Consider the following 15334-nt stretch of genomic DNA (forward strand, 5'->3'; position numbering starts at 1 on the left):
GGGTGGAGAGGGCGAGCTAGTCCTCAGGCCCCAGATCAGAGCCCGGGCACACGGGCTGACAGCAGCCAGGCAGGGAAGCGGGATGGGGGATGACTGCAGGCCCCTGAAGGCAGCAGCCTGAGGCCCGTCACCACCCCTCATCCACTCTGGATCCAGCCTCTGTGCCACAGTAAGGGCCAGTGCTGGACCCTGCGGCCATGAGGGGCTGGGGGCTGCCTTGGCTAGGGAGGCCACGGAGCTGGAGTGCCAGTGGCTGCGGGAAAGAGCACCTGCTCTGAGCTCTACTTGGCGCCCCCAGAAGCCCCCAGCAGCCAAGTGACAGGCCCTGTCCAGTCCCCTCACGCCTCTGGCCCCCCAGGTTTGTGGCCCCGCCAGATGCCTCATCTTCCCATGGAGCCCCTGGTCCCTGGGGTGGGGGGATGGTCAATATCAGCCACCTCCGAGGTCCCAGCGTCCACCCAGTGCACCCCTGATCCCCAGTCTCGGCCCTCCGGCAGCCACGTGCGACCTGCTCAGAGTCCACAGGCCGAGGCTGGGCCTGTCATCCCGAGACAGGCACCTCCCCTGGCCAGCCCACCTCTGACAGAGCACCCCAGAAACCCCCAATGCACAGCACGTCCCCTCTCTCCTCCCGGCTCAGGTGTGCCACCAGCCAGCGTCTGGGGATCCCCGCTGTGCCCCACGCGTCACGGCCTCCCTCCCCCCTGCCGGGCCCAGGACTCCCGGGTCACAGCTTGGCTCCGCCTTCGCCTGCCGGGGGGTCATGGGCAGGTGAGACCCTCCTGTCCCTGAGGTAAGGGAAGGGACAAGCAGCCCAGAGCCTTGGGCATGAGAGAGATGGAAAGCGTGCATGGTGTGGGGGTTCTCCCAGGAGGCATGGGTGACCCCAGGAGGTGTGGGTGAGGACCCTGGGGAGGCGTGGGTGAGGGTCCCGGGGAGGTGTAGGTGAGGGGTCTTGGGGAGGTGTAACTGAGGGGTCTTGGGGAGGCGTGGGTGAGGGTCCCGGGGAGGTGTAGGTGAGGGGTCTTAGGGAGGCGTGGGTGGGGGGTCTTGGTTAGGCGTGGGTGAGGGATGTTTAGGGAGGGATGGGTGAGGGTCCCCGAGAAGGCATGGGTGAGGGGGTGTCAGGGAGGCTTGAGAGAGAGGTCCCCAGGGAGGCGTGGGTGAGGGGTCCCCAGGGAGGTGTGGCTGAAGGTCCCGGGGAGGCAGGGATGCTTCAGGAATGGGGGGAAGCCAGCCCAGCGGCCTGTCGAGGCCCAGAAGGGAGAAGCTAGAAAGGGAAGGGTGGGTGTTGGGGAGGGGGTGTCAAGCACCCACTACGGAGCAGGAGAGTAGGAGTTGGGAATGGGGTAGGACCAGTGCACGCCTAAGCCCTGGAAGCCAAGGGGGAGGGACAGAATCTGTGGTGGAGACAGACCCCTCTGACCAGGAGTGCAGGCGGGGCCTGAGGCTGTGGCCCAGGGAAGGGGGGAGCGGCAGGGGCGCCCACAGCCCAGCTCCTGGGGAAGGGCCCGGGGCCTCGAGGCACAAACGCGGACAAGCACGACCACGGGGACATGCAGACAGCACCAGACTCGGACACACGAGACAGACACGGACAGGTGGCCCCGAACCGGGGCAGGTGGGGACCCCACAGGCACCGGGCGGACACTGGGACGGGAGGGCAGGCACGCGGGGCCCCGGGGCAGACCCAGAGGGAGGCAGCGGAGGGCACTCGGGGAGGCTGGGGTGAACACGGGGCCTCCGTCCCCCAAAGAACAGACCCCTCAATGACAGAGTCCCCCTGGAGCCCAGGCTTACCTAGAGTGTCCTTTCCCACTTGGTGAACTTCTACTCATCCTTCAAGACCCAGCTCAAGTGTTCCCTCTTCTACGGAGCTTTCCCTGAACCCCCAGTCAGTCACTTCCTCTGTGTTCCCAACAGCACCTTGTATATGGGAATAACAATAACAATAATAATAATAATAATAATACAATTGCAGCCACTATCAGTTTCAACACCCACTACGTGCCGGATTCATCATCAGCACCGTATCACTGAGACTTCCCCTGTGGCATGTGCATTTCACAGACGAGGAGAGCTGAGCCCAGAGAGGTTGGTCCACTTGCCCAAAGTCACACAGCTCGCCAGGGCTGGTGTCTGGACACTCCCCCGAGCTGGTCCAGTCCCAACATGGTGCAGTGATTGGCTTCCCGGGGGGGGGGGGGGTATCCCCAGCAGATGGTGAGCTCTTCCCAGACAGAGTTGGTGCTCCTCACCTGGGCCATCCCAGCCACCCTCAGAGGTGGGCTCTGAAAGCCACTGTCTTTTCCTGAGTGCTGAGGAAGGGCCAGGAGCAGTGTCGGGGCACACGACAAGCACTCTACTGTTACAGTAGACCCACTGGACAGACACGGCAGCAGACGTCCAGAGAGATTAAGTCACTTGCCTAAGGTCACAGAGCAGAGTGTGGAGCTGAAAGCAGGTCTGTCCATCCCCCTGTCGCAGAAGGGTGGCCTCAAAGGCGACCCGGAAGCTCCTCTGAGAGGCAGAAGGCAGGGGCCACAGAGGAAGGGGCAGACCCGGGGCCAGCCCGGCTGTCTGGGGAGCTCCAGCGGGGACAAACACACAGAGAGGCAAGCCGAGGCAGCCCTGTCCACGGCAGGGCGGGGAGCCGGGGGCGGTGGCGGGGGGGGGGGGTGCCGCACCCCTATTCCCTGCCTACCCCAGAGACGGTTTTTAAAAATGAGGATCTGCCCAGACCCCTAGGCCACAGAGGAACTGGCTCCCAACAACGCAAACGGGAAAGAGAGCGAGACCCAAAACTGTCCGAACACTGTGATTACAAGGAGGCAAAAATAAAAACCTGCGTCAGAAAAGCAAGCAGCTCGAGCCACGCCCAGGGGCGGCCGGGGGCGCCTGGCGCTGGTCTGGCTCTCTCTCTTTGTTTCCCTGATTTCCAGATTCTCCAGAATGTCCTTCAGTTGCTTTTATAATGAAAACAATAAATTTATTCTTTAAAACAGGAACGAAAGGAAGTGGTTAGTAGCAGGGGAGGGGACAGCCTGTGTGCACAGGGGCAGGGGGCAGGGGCAGCTGATGGGGGGCGGACATGGAGCTGGTCCTGCCAGCCGGCCCCCCCCCACACTCAGGGCACGGAGGACCCGGCTGCCCAGGGGCAGGCGTCAGCCAGCACGGGGACACTGGGACGCGGCTTAGGATTCCGCAGGGCGGGGAGACAGGGTCAGCACTACTGGCCCAGGCCTCCCTCAGCCTTGGCGAGAGCCCCCCAGCCCCCGCACCCCTGCCCACACCCTCATTCTGTTCTCTCGCTGCAGTCGCTGTGGACCCATCCGATCCCAACACTCCCCGCCCTCGGCACCTCCCACAGCACCCCACTCCCCTCGGGACAAAGCTTATGCTCCTCCCTCGGGCCTCACATGTCCGGCCCCTGCTGACCTCACTGGCCTCCCTGCTTGTTCCCACTTTACACTCTGCTTGGCCAGTTTCCCTCACCTTCAGTTAGACTGAGGCTGCACTGGTCAATCCCATCCCATAGGCCCCGTTTACAGGCCGCTTCCTCCTGACAGCTCCCTTAAAAAAAAAAAAAAAGGTTTTATTGGGCGGGCGGTGGAGAGACAGAGAGACAGAGACAGAGACAAAGACGGAGACAGAGATGGAGACAGAGAAAGAGACTTAAGAAAGGGCTTCTTGGGGCTGGAGCGATAGCACAGCTGGTAGGGCGTTTGCCTTGCACGCGGCTGACCTGAGTTCGATTCCCAGCATCCCATATGGTCCCCTGAGTACCGCCAAGAGTAATTCCTGAGTGCAGAGCCAGGAGTAACCCCTGTGCAATGCCGGGTGTGACCCAAAAAGCAAAAAAAAAAAAAAAAAAAAGGGCTTCTCCAGCGTGGAGGGAGCCCAGACACATCAGGGGCTGGAGCAGAGAGCAGTAATACAGGGCTAGGGCACCTGCCTTGCACGCTGCTGACCCGGGTTCATCCCCAGCACCCCATATGGTTCCCCGAGCCTGCCAGGAGTGATCCCCAAGTGCAGAGCCAGGCTATACGCTGAGCACTGTCAGGTGTGGCCCCAAAACCAAAAAATAAATAGGGAGATGCACCATGGACTCAGGCACCACATACATGGCGGCAATACACATGTGCCCTGAAACCTTCCTGAACTGTCCACCTCTACCCTGAAGCTGGACTGGGTGCCCCCCCCCCCATGCCCCGTGTTTCAGTGATCAGAGCACATGTCACTATCTTCTATCGGCTCGTGCACCAGTGCTGGTGGACAGGTGCCGTTGGAATCAAATGGGACCTGAGTAGTTAACCTTTAAGCCCAGCATATAATATTCGAGGGGTTTTGAGCCACACCTGGCAAGGCTCAGGGGTTATACCTGGTTGTGTGCTCAGGAGTGACCCCTGCGGAGCTTAGGGGAGCATGTTGGTGTCAGGGATTGATCTGGTGGAGGCGGCATGCGAGGCAAGTGCTTTACCTCCAGTACGACCTCCTGGCCCTCTCAGGGCTTTGAATGAGTAAGTGAATACTCTCAGCGGAGGGAATGAACATGCCTAGGCTTAAACAGATGTCTGCTTTCCCGCCTCTGAATTATTTCTACATATCACCCCTTGGTTCAAGAGCAAAGTCCTACCTTCCTAGTCGATCTAAGAAGAGACGGTGTAGGCTCTATAAAGACTAGCAGGCCAGAACGATATGAGTGGCTAGAAACACACACAATAATGTTTCCCCGGCACGGACAATTAAATGAGCTTTACCGGCTAAGAAGATGCTGGTACCCAGCGCTGGCAAGGTGGGGTAAGACCGGCACCCCCACGAAGACAGAGGTATGAACTGGAACTATCGTTTCTGAAAACAATCGGGCAAAGGTGTGTCACAAGTTCTAAACATTTATGATTTTGTGCTCCTTCTGGTCTCGTTTTTTTTTGTCTTCCATCCCTAGAAAAATACCCACCAAAAACAATGGGCATGGGGACTCTGATGCACACAGAATTTTGCGTGCAAAGCTGTTTGCGTCAGTTCTTTGACAACAGTAGAACCTGGAACAGCCAAAGTTTGAAGCACTGAGGGGGGATGGCCCTGTAAATCATTCTCAAGGGGGCTACAGTTGTAGGCTTGACTAGTTCGGAGGAGGCTTGGCCCAGATTAAGCGGTCCATGAATAACCTGGAGCCCGGGAGACTCTGGGGTCCACCCCTGTCTTCTACACAGACGCACAGGAAGGGGACAGTGACCACCCTGTGTCTACTCAGAACACACCCGAGGTGTGTGCAGCTTCCACGGGGAGGTCTTAGGCTCTTGCAGTCAGAGCAGGAACGTCTGTACAAATGCCGGGCGCTGGGCGGGCACTGGGCCAGAGTGGAAAGAAGCACCAGTGGCTAATAGTGGTGGTTTCAGGGCTGGGTGAGGGCGGAAAGGGGGCCAGGCTGGGTTTAATTCCCCAAGTCTCCAACTTTTCCTCAAGGTAGTTCCATGACTTTAAAAAAAAAAAAAAGAAGAAGAAGTATGGAGTTGGAGCAATAACACAGGGGGTAGGGCATTTGCCTTGCACACGGCCAACCCGAGTTCGATTCCCAGCATCCCATATGGTCCTCTGAGCACCGCCAGGGGTAATTCCCCAGTGCATGAGTAAGAGCATCGCCAGGTGTGACCCCCCAAAAAAAAAGCAAGCAAGAAAGAAAGAATAGAAAGGAAGGAAGGAAGGAAGGAAGGAAGGAAGGAAGGAAGGAAGGAAGGAAGGAAGGAAGGAAGGAAGGAAGGAAGGAAGGAAGGAAGGAAGGAAAGGAGGGAGGGAGGGAGGGAGGGAGGGAGGGAGGGAGGGAGGGAGTATTGGCAGCAGTGGGGGGCATTGCTAGGGATCAAACCAGAGCCTCACACAGCAAAGCATGTACTTGACGACTGAGCCCACCCTCGGCGCTGAGGAATAAAGACACTCCTGAAGTACCATAGTAACATATAGAAAACATTCCCTCCTGACGGGAACACGCTGCAGGAATCCTGTGGGGTTCCCGTCCACCACCCACTGCCCCGGGGAACCGTCTCTCTGAGCACCTACAGCTTCCTAGACCTCCTAATGAGCTGTGCCCTACGCTGCCTGCTGGCCTGTCCACCCAGACCTCCTGCAGTGGACACCTGGCTCCTAGGCAAGGTCCCACACGCCCTGTGAGCCCCACAGCTCCTGGCCCCAGAGAAGCCACTTTCTGGTCCTCTCGCCAGCAAAGACCAGGCCACACCAGCAGGCACGCCCAAGGTGCCACCTCTGGCTTCCACCTCCAGCTGCCCCTGAGGCAGTGCGGGCCACATGTAGGTGCTCCTGCGCCCACTCCTGCCAGTTCAGAACTTCCCAGAGAACCAATGCAGAGGGCTTAGAATACACATATACAGGCAGGGGGAGAGACAGACAGACAGACAGACAGACAGACACAGAGGCAGAGGCAGAGGCAGAGGCAGAGAGAGAGCAGCTGGCAGCAGAGGGAGGGTGCCAGCTCACCTGTGCTAGGACGGAGACACTGCCAGCTCTTAGGAGAGAGTCCCTGTCCCAGGGAGCAGCCCCAGGCATGCTGGGCTGATGGGGGGTGTTTCGGGGAAGCTGAGCTCCTCCCCCTAAGGGAGGCAGGGAAGTACCCAGCATCCTGCCCGCCTACATGGCAGAGAGCAGGGGTGCCTAGGGCAGGCCAGCACAGGGGCCAGGCTGTTGGTAGAGGGTGGAGGGATGAATGACCATGTCCAGAGGGCGGGCAGGGAGTGGCCTGGTGACAGCGTGCCAGCCTGGCATGCATGAGGACCTGGGTCTGATCCCCGGCAACCCCCCCCCCCCCGCCCCCGCCCCACCCCTCCAACACACAAACAAGGCCTGGGGGATCCCTGAATAGAGGCAGCGATGTTCCCAAAGGACAGGCCATGAGGTCATCACGGGGCCAGGGAGAGGCCGGGGAGCCACATGCAGGAGCCAGTCTAGGAAGGGGATTGCGGTCTCCCCTTTTCCTGCCTCCTTGGGACCCCCGAGTGCTCCAAGTTTGCTTCCCACGACCCCCCTGTCCTCCCTGTGGCCCCCTCCCTGCAGCCAGAGCCCTCAGCCCCGGCCCCTGCACACCCCCACCACCACCCCCCAAGCCCCAGGCCAGGCTTGGAAACTGGCTCCTGGGAACTTCCTGTGAGCAGCCAGGCTCCCGAGGGCCCTGGATCCAATTAGGCTGGGTTTCCGCAGCCCTGCGGGGCTGGAGCGCGCTGCCTGCACAGAGGAGGGGGCCATGGGAAAGGCTGGGGTGTCGCCCGTTCCCCCACCCTGCACCCCTCCCCCCACACACAACTCCCCAGAGCAGTGGCCCTACTGGGGGCTGAGAAAACACAAGCCCTCCTCAAGTGTCAATGCCCGGGGCGCCGGCTCCCATGCCCTCGCCGGCGTGGAATGGGTACAATGGCAGCGTCGGGCACTGCTCTACACTTCACAAGCATGGCTCACTCGCCTCCCAACGACCCAGTCAGGAAGGTGCTGGGGACACTTCGAACTGGAACACGGATTCAGGGCAAGCCGAGAGCGTGCGCAAGAGCTGACCTACTGCACGGCACGCAGCCGGGCCCAGCGGCTTCCCCACCTACCCAGTCCCCCAGAGGCCCCTCATCACCGTCCCGTAGCCCTGCCCTCCGAGGTCCTGCCGGGTGTGGGTACGGGACGGAGGGGCGGGCTAAGAAGGAAGGGCAGCTGAGCCGCCTCCTGGGGCTGGCCGTGGCAGCTCTGGCAAGCCCCCGGCCTCTGGGGCCTTTGTCCTTTCTCTGCAGAACCACGGAAACTTCAGCACCGGTCTGGGCCCCTGGGCCACGAAGGGACAAGGAGGGAGCAGCTCAGGGTTTGGAGCCAAGGCTACAGGCCAAGCGCTGCACCCGCAGGGAGCAAGCTGCCGCTGAGGGCTTGGCTTTGAGGCTTCGTACGGCATCAAGGAACATCCCAAAGCCCTACCTGGAAATGCCGCTGGCCAGAGCCTGACTGGGAGGGGGGTGCCTCTCGGGACACGCGGGGGCTGCAGCGGGAAACCGAGTCTGGGACTAGCTCAGGAGAGATGACTGCTCTGCCCCAGAAACTCTCGAGCCAGTCCTTGGAGTCCTGGGCGAAGAACCACTGGGGCCGGGCAGAGCGAGAGTGAAGGGCCGCAGAGACGCGGCTCCCAGGCCAGGGCCCTGCCCGCCTCGTGTGACCACATCTGGGGACTGCCCCCTTCTCTGTGCCCCCAGCGCTCCCCCCACAGGCCTCTGCCCAGGCCGCTCTCTCTGCCGGATCGCCCTCACCTGGCACATCCAGGCTGCGGTTCTCCCCTCCTCCCCTCCACACACGGCTGGGTCACACTGTTGTGCACGCCGTGCATGGAGCTGGAGCTTCTCCGAGAGAGGCAGCGGCTCCCAGGGCGCGGGAATCTGGGTCAGGCCGTCAGGGGCGCGTTTCAGGCAGGACTTCGGGTCCCCAGTACGACAGGGACTCGGCCAATTTTCCTCAGCCCGGCCCCACCGGGGAGCCCCAGCTGTGTGCATGCTGCGGCCTCTGTGTGTGTGTGTGTGTGTGTGTGTGTGTGTGTGTGTGTGTACACGTACGTGTGCTCATGCAAGCACACATGCCTGCCTGTGTATGTGTGTGTGTACGTACGTGTGCTCATGCAAGCACACATGCCTGCCTGTGTATGTGTGTGTGTGGGGGGGGGGGAGATGGGGTGTGCACCAGGTATGAAACCACACACCTGCGTGCAGTGTGAGCCGTGTAGGACACACTCCAGCAGACGGTCCTGCTGAGCTTCTGCAGACCCAGTTTGGGGCATTTCTAGGGGTGTCCCTAAGAGCAGCGGTCGGCAGAGGGAGGGGTGGAGTGGAAGGTGCTCGTGGTGGGGCTGTGTCTGGGTATGTGCGAGTATGCGTATGAGGGGGCTCAGCCCCACTGGGTGGTCGCTCCTTAGAGCCCCTCAACCCCTACACTGCCCCTTCCAGGAACCTGCCGCCGCTGCCCAAATCTCAGCGAAGGGCCCAGAGTGCAGGAACATCCTGCCCGCCCCCTGAGGACACCCTGTGGTACATAGTGAGGCTGGGCCAAACCCATCCTCCCCGCTCCAAGGCTGCCCCTGCTTTGATCCAAGAAGCCCCCCCAACCCCCCACCCCCCCAGTCCGTTTCAACCACTCTCACTTCCTTGAGTCCAACCGGAGTGCCAGGGGCAGCACTGGCCCCTCATCTGGCCTCTCGTCACCTCTCCACAGGCCTGTGCCTCCAGGAATGTTACCTGCACTGGGAGATGACAAGACCTGCGGTGGCCGGTGGCACCCGAGGGGCAGAAAGCCCTGAGGTAAGGTGTCCGGCAGGGGCCTGCATGTAGTTCAACCCGCTCCTCCTCCCCCCTCCCGCGGGGCAGAGATGAGGCGGGCAGTGCTTCTCAGTCAGTGGCCCACCACGGAGCCTCCCAATCTTGTGGCCCTCAGCCCTCTGCCCGCCACGGTTCCTTCCAGTGATTCCCCCGCTCTGCAGCTTAGCCCACTCGTCTTATGCCGTGGCCTCCCGTTTACGGCACTTCCATCATCGGCTCCCTGGAATTTCGGGCCAGATGCCCCTCCCCCCTCTCCCAGTAGCACATGACTTCGGGTCCCAAGACTTGCACATGCAAACGATATCGGATACCAACTCTCCCGGGGCTGCAGTTACCTATCTGCGTCCCCCAAGCATGCCAGACCCATCTAACACCCTGACGAGGCCCAGTCACACAGCGCAGAGGCACTTGGGGGGGAGGGGAGGTGCTTCACTCATCCTCTCATTCATTCCATGCCAAGGTTGCCTGTCCCCAGGGAGCTCGTGAGCCAGTGGGGAGAAAGAGGCCACTGAAGTCATGAAAGCACACGCCCGCCAGGCTAGCCACAGGGGAGGCGCAGCACTGGACACTTCCTAAGGATCTTTCTAGCAATGACAACGGTCTCATGGGGGGCCCTGGGGAGGGCAGGCACTCCCCTTCAGGCAGCAGAGATCCAAGGCCCTTTGACCCAGAATATGGGACGGGGGGGATCCAGCCCTGCTCAGGGGTCCAGTGAGGCTGCACCCCCTCCATGATGTGGGGTGCTCATGAGGCGTCCCCGAGTTCCAAGCCTGGGTCCCATAAAGCCCTACAGTTCCATAACCACCGCAAGTGCTCTCAATTGCTTTGTGCCTTGGTTTCCCCATCTGAACATGGGGTAAGGGAATGAGAAGTAAACAGCCGAAGAGTTAGAAAAGGCTCGGTGCCCTGTGTCTCTAAATCAGAGGGCAGCGCGAGTCCCCACGGAGACTCTGATTGCAGGTGGGGTCATGCCAAGACTCCCGCTGTCGAAGGCCCTCGGGTGGGAAAGAGACTCTGACTCTTGCAGCCCACCATTCCATCGTCTCGTGGTTTTCTCCCAACAGCCTGAACCTCCCAGGGGACAAGAGGCCGGCTCAGCTCCCGCCACCCGCCACCTTGGGCACTGCCCCACACCTGGCTGACTCTCCGCAGCCCCGGGGCCGGAGCTACCTGCACGCTGGCCGCCCGCGTGGGATCTGCACGGGATCACCAGCACAAACAGCGAGATGCGCAAACAAATGAGTGAGTGTGGACACCAGGAAGAACCAGGAACGTGCGGCTGGAGCGGTAGTACAGCAGGGAAGGCTCTGGCCTTGCATGCAGCCTCCCCGGGGTCAATCCCCAGCACCGCCAGGAGTGACTCCTGAGTGTAGAGGCAGGAGTAACCCCTGAGCACTGCCGGGGGTGGCCCCCACACAATACAAAACAAAAAACAAACAATTAAAAAAAATAACTACGAATATAAATCAAAGGGGCTGTTGTGACTTGAAACACCAGGAAGTCCGCTGAGGAGGGGACCTGGGACGGAGCTACAAGGCCACCACGCAGATGCTGATGGCAAGTGCGCCATCCTGCTCTGCCCACAGGCACTGCGGTTTCCAGGAAGGTGGGCAGGCAGGGCTAGGAGGCAGGGGCTGAGGCGGAGGGGTGGGCAGGCGCAGGCCGTAAAGGGAACTCGGGCCCACAAACTTTGGGGTTTTGTTTTAAACGCCTGGAGAACATTCATTTCAGTAGGGGAGCAACAAGACACAGCAGGGCGTTCTGAGTCCCCAGAGCGCCGGGCTTGTTCTGAAAACAGTGAGGAGTTCCTCCATGGCCGTCTGCTGAGCGCCTCTTCTCCACCAGACCCAGCCTGGGCGGGGGACACATCACAGACACACTGGTCAACGCTCCCAGCCAGCCAGGAGGGCCCCGGCCTCAAGCTCCACAAGTAAGGCTGAGCGACAGGAGGAAGGCACCCCAAATCACACATGCCACGAACCACACCGCGCAAACCTAAGACCCAACTCACGAACGGCACTCAGTCCCAGGAGCCAGAGCCACCATCGGGACAGTCTGGCTTGCCTCTGTGCTATTTTTTTTTTCCCTGTTTGCTTCTCTGTGCTGCCGGGGTTGGAACCCAGCGCCTCCCAAGTGCAAGGCAAGTGCTCCACCACTGAGCTGCATCCCCAGCGCTGCCCTGGGCATTCTTAAGCCACCTCTTCACCTCTTCCCTCGGGATCCAGGTTAGCACCCAGGAACACGGCCCTCGCTTCCAGCCTCTCTCACCCCTTCTTTCCTATTGGCCTTGGAGCCTCGGGGGAAGGCACTTGAAGCTCACGTGGTTGTCCGACCTGAGCCCGGGATTGGATGGATGGGTGAATGGATAGACAGAGGCGTGCATGCACGGAAGATGAAAGGAAGAATGGATGTGATCTGTAACCAATCAACTAATGAACGTACAATGGAAAGAATAAGGGTGGGCCCGAGCAAAGCGATGAATGAATGAATGAATGAACCGATAGCTGGCAGAGGAAGAAAGGAGAGAAAGGGAAGCGGGGAGGGAGGCACTCTGCAGGGAAGCAGGGTCCCCTGTGGAAGGGCAGGGGCCAGGCCAGCCGCAGACCCAGTCTGTGTTTCACCCACGCCAGCTTCAGTCTCCCCGCTGGGGCCTTCCTGCCTCCCTTCCCCAAGGACAAAACCCTGCCCTGTCTCTGCCCCATACTAGCTGGGTGCCCCTGCCACTCCACGCCAGCCACAACTACTGCTCTCCAAGTGGAGCCCAGGCCGGGTCGAGTGGGCCGCGCGCACCTGAGTCTCTCTCAAGCGCAGGGAGACAGGAATGCCTAGGCCCAGGCTGGAAGCCCAGTGGGCAGCGGCCTCCAACCTCTCTGGGCTTCAGGGCCTCGTGGGGTCTTTCCAGCTCTGCCATTCATTTGGAGAGACTCTCTCTAACGACTTTCCGATCTCTCTGGTGACTTTCACACAGTCCCTGGGTCAGCAAAAGAACTGGAGAGGCCAAACACCAGAAGACGGGGAAGCACCCAGTCCATCACCAGCAGGGTTCGCCCGGCCCAGCACTGGGCAGCCTGAGGGTACACTGCCCCCTCTCCCCCAAATCAACCTCCCCAGGCCTCCCTTTCCGACACTGAGAACAGAGCTCAGGGCGGGTACAGAAGGAGCTGGAAGGCAGGTTTTGCACGCCAGAGACCCAGGTTCCATCCCTTGCACAGCTTGGTCCCTCGAACCCTATAGTAGGGGGGTGCCCCCCACAAAATGTTAAAAATGGGATGAAATATTACCGCCTAGACAACTTCACCCCGAGTGAGTTTCTGGGCGAGCCAGATATGCAAAGGCCCTGACTACACTGTCCAAACAAGAAGCTCGCTCCAGAGGGGGCCGGTGGGGAGGGCAAGGGGGCGTGCTGTCGTCTTCCACTGCTGGTCTGTCCAAAGTGGCCGCCTGCAGGAGCCAGGGTCCCCTGCACAAACAGCGGGCCTGCCCCCCTGCTGCCCGGCCTCTGCCCTCCTAGCTGCAGTGTGACTTTGGGCACTCACCTCCCCTCGCCACCGCAGCGGCTCTGTCTGGAAAACGCCTGGGCTGGTACCCTCTGGCCAAGGCAGGCCAAGTGCTGAGCCCTGACCCCTAACGCCCCACCTCCGAGCCCTGTCTCTGCCCTCCGGGGGCACACCCCATGCTGGGGCAAGAGCCAGGTCTAGCGGGGTGGCTGCCTTCCGGGAGACTGGGAGCCAGGAGCAAGCCCGACTCGGGGTGCTCCCGGGACAGACTCTGGGAGAGCAAAGGCCGGGCCCAAAGGACCAGCGCGCCTTGGACGGCACTGGGCACCGCAGCCAGCCCCTGGCGGCCTGGCGTGAACACTCCTCACTGCCACGGCCGGCAAAGGCAGAGGCTTGACTGCCCACCAGACATCTGGGGAAGTTCACCCTGGTGCAAACAGCTCCCCCACAGGAGCCTCGGCTCCCTGGGCTGCCCAGGAGAGAGGCTCTGGCCACCCCAGACACACCGGCCACCTCCCCACCCACAAGCCAAACTCTCCGGCCCCTCCCTCTATGGGGCCGCTGGGGCTGCTGCTGAGCTCGGTGCAAAGCCCAGGGAGGGGGAGGCCAGGGGCAGCCACCACCAGATGCCACCACCTGGGCCAAGAGGGCCCCCAAGAGTGAGAAGGGACCCCGTGGGCCGCCCAACACCGCACCGGAGCCTGAACCCCCGGGGCTGCCGATTCTCCACAACCAGGGCAGCTCCCAGAACAAGATTCCCGCCCACAGGAGCCCCCAGGCCACCCAAGAAGGAGACAGGCCCACCCCTCACAGGTCACAGCCAGGAGGGTCTATACTGCAGATGGCAAGTCAGGAACTGGGGATTATTTCCTCCAGCCGGAGGTTGAAGCTGGGGACTGGGTCCACGCAGCCGGCTCCCCGCTTCTTTACAATGCCATTTTATAGCGCCTCTTCCATTAGACCTTCCTGGTCTCCCCAAACCCTCCTACCGGACCCTCCACACCCGCTTCCCAGCTCGGAGGAAACCAGCCCTTAACTTTTCCCCCAAAACCTTCCAAAGGGGACTGATTGCTGCGGGGACAGAAATGGGCCCCAGGATCTTTCGCGGCATTTCACCGCCTTCCCAAAAAAAGGGGGGGAGGGGGAGAGAGAGGACTTTAAAAGAAAAAAAAGAAAGAAAAAAAGAAAAGAAAGCAAACTTTCGGAGTTAACTTTAAATTCCCAGCCGCCCCCCCCCTCCTCCATCGCCCAGCGGCTTCCCTTTTTTTTTTTTAAAGTGCAATTGCATTGTGTCTCACCTCCCGAAAGGCTTGCGGCTCTCGCCAAAGAAAAGGAAAAAAAGCCAACCCTTCGGGTGCCCCCTCTGCTTCCAGCCGCCTCTCCCACATTCTCAGACAGTTTTATTAAAATTTTCAGACAAAAGAAAAACAAAAATGGCAGCCTGGCTTATTTTTAAAACAGGACAGGGACGCCATATTCTGCAGATCTGCAAAAAAAGGGAGAAATCCGGCACTGGCCGCTCCACCCGGCCGGCTGCAAAGTGCGCGAACCGCGCCGTTCGCCATCCGTTTATTTGCATTAAGCCCCATGAATCATTGTTTACCGGAGAATTGCAGCAGGTTTGAATAGCCCGGCTTAAGAAAACACACACACACACACACAGACGCACACGCACACACACACACACACACACACACACACGCACGCACACACCGGCGACCAGACCCAGACACGCCGCGGAGCCGCTTCCCCGGCGGGCGCGGCGGCCGCTCGGCCCGGGCCCTGCGCGCGGGCGGCCCCGGCCCCTCGGCGCGCCCCGGCCGGGCTGTCAGCGCCCGCGCGGCCCGGCCCCCGCCCGCAACTCGCGGCAACTTTCCCGCCGCCGCCGGGCCCACTCTCCCCGCGCGCCCCGGGCCCGCACGGACCTGGCTGGAGGTGGCGGCGACTCCGGGACGCGGCCGCAGCCCCGCGCCCGGCGGCCCGTGCAGGGCCGGGCTGGGGCTCCGGCTCCGGCGGGCAGCCGAGCGGCGCGCAAACCTTCCGGGTCGCCCGCTGTTCACTTCTGGGTTCCGCCAGCGCCGAGGCGGCGGCGGCGGGAGGTGGGTCTGCAGCGCCGCGCGGCCCCCCGTGCGCCCGGCTCCGGGGGGGGCCGCGTCGGGCCCCCGCCTCTCCGGCTGCGCAGCCCCGTCCGGCCCCGGGGGCTCCGGCGAGTGGGCAGCGGCGGGCGCGGGCGGCGGCGGCGGCGCGCGCGGGGAGGGGGCCGCGCGGGGGGCGGGGGCGGGCCGCGCGCTGGGGGCCCCGCTCGGGCCCCGGGGCCTCGTCTCGCCGCCGCCGCCGCCGCCTGGCAAAGTTGCGCGGCGCCCCCCGCCCGCGCCGCGCCGGAGGCAGAGCCACAAAGGAACTCGGCGGCCCTAGGCCTGCCCCTTCCCCAGCGCGGGGGCTCCCGGGGCCCCGGAGGCCGAGGCCATTGTCCCGCCCAGGCCGGGCCGGGCCGGG

The 15334-nt window shown here is 61.8% G+C and overlaps 1 protein-coding gene across 3 annotated transcripts in view; it reads right to left on the reverse strand.

Moving 5' to 3' along the window:
- Positions 1–15050, reverse strand: part of ZNF362 (zinc finger protein 362) — a 36334-nt gene extending 21284 nt beyond the window's left edge. Inside the window, exons 1-3 of one of the 3 annotated variants that reach the window (XM_055138530.1) lie at positions 14764–15050; positions 3496–3573; positions 1801–1926 (exon numbers count right to left, since the gene is read on the reverse strand). In XM_055138530.1, the coding sequence (XP_054994505.1) occupies positions 1801–1838 (38 nt within the window). In that variant the 5' untranslated portion in view covers positions 1839–1926; positions 3496–3573; positions 14764–15050. The remainder of the gene's footprint in view (positions 1–1800; positions 1927–3495; positions 3574–14763) is intronic. The other 2 variants (XM_055138531.1, XM_055138532.1) reach the window with 2 other exon arrangements.
- Positions 15051–15334: the final 284 nt, after the last annotated feature.

The sequence above is a fragment of the Sorex araneus genome, chromosome 5 (genome assembly GCF_027595985.1).
Source record: "Sorex araneus isolate mSorAra2 chromosome 5, mSorAra2.pri, whole genome shotgun sequence".
NCBI lineage: Eukaryota > Metazoa > Chordata > Mammalia > Eulipotyphla > Soricidae > Sorex > Sorex araneus.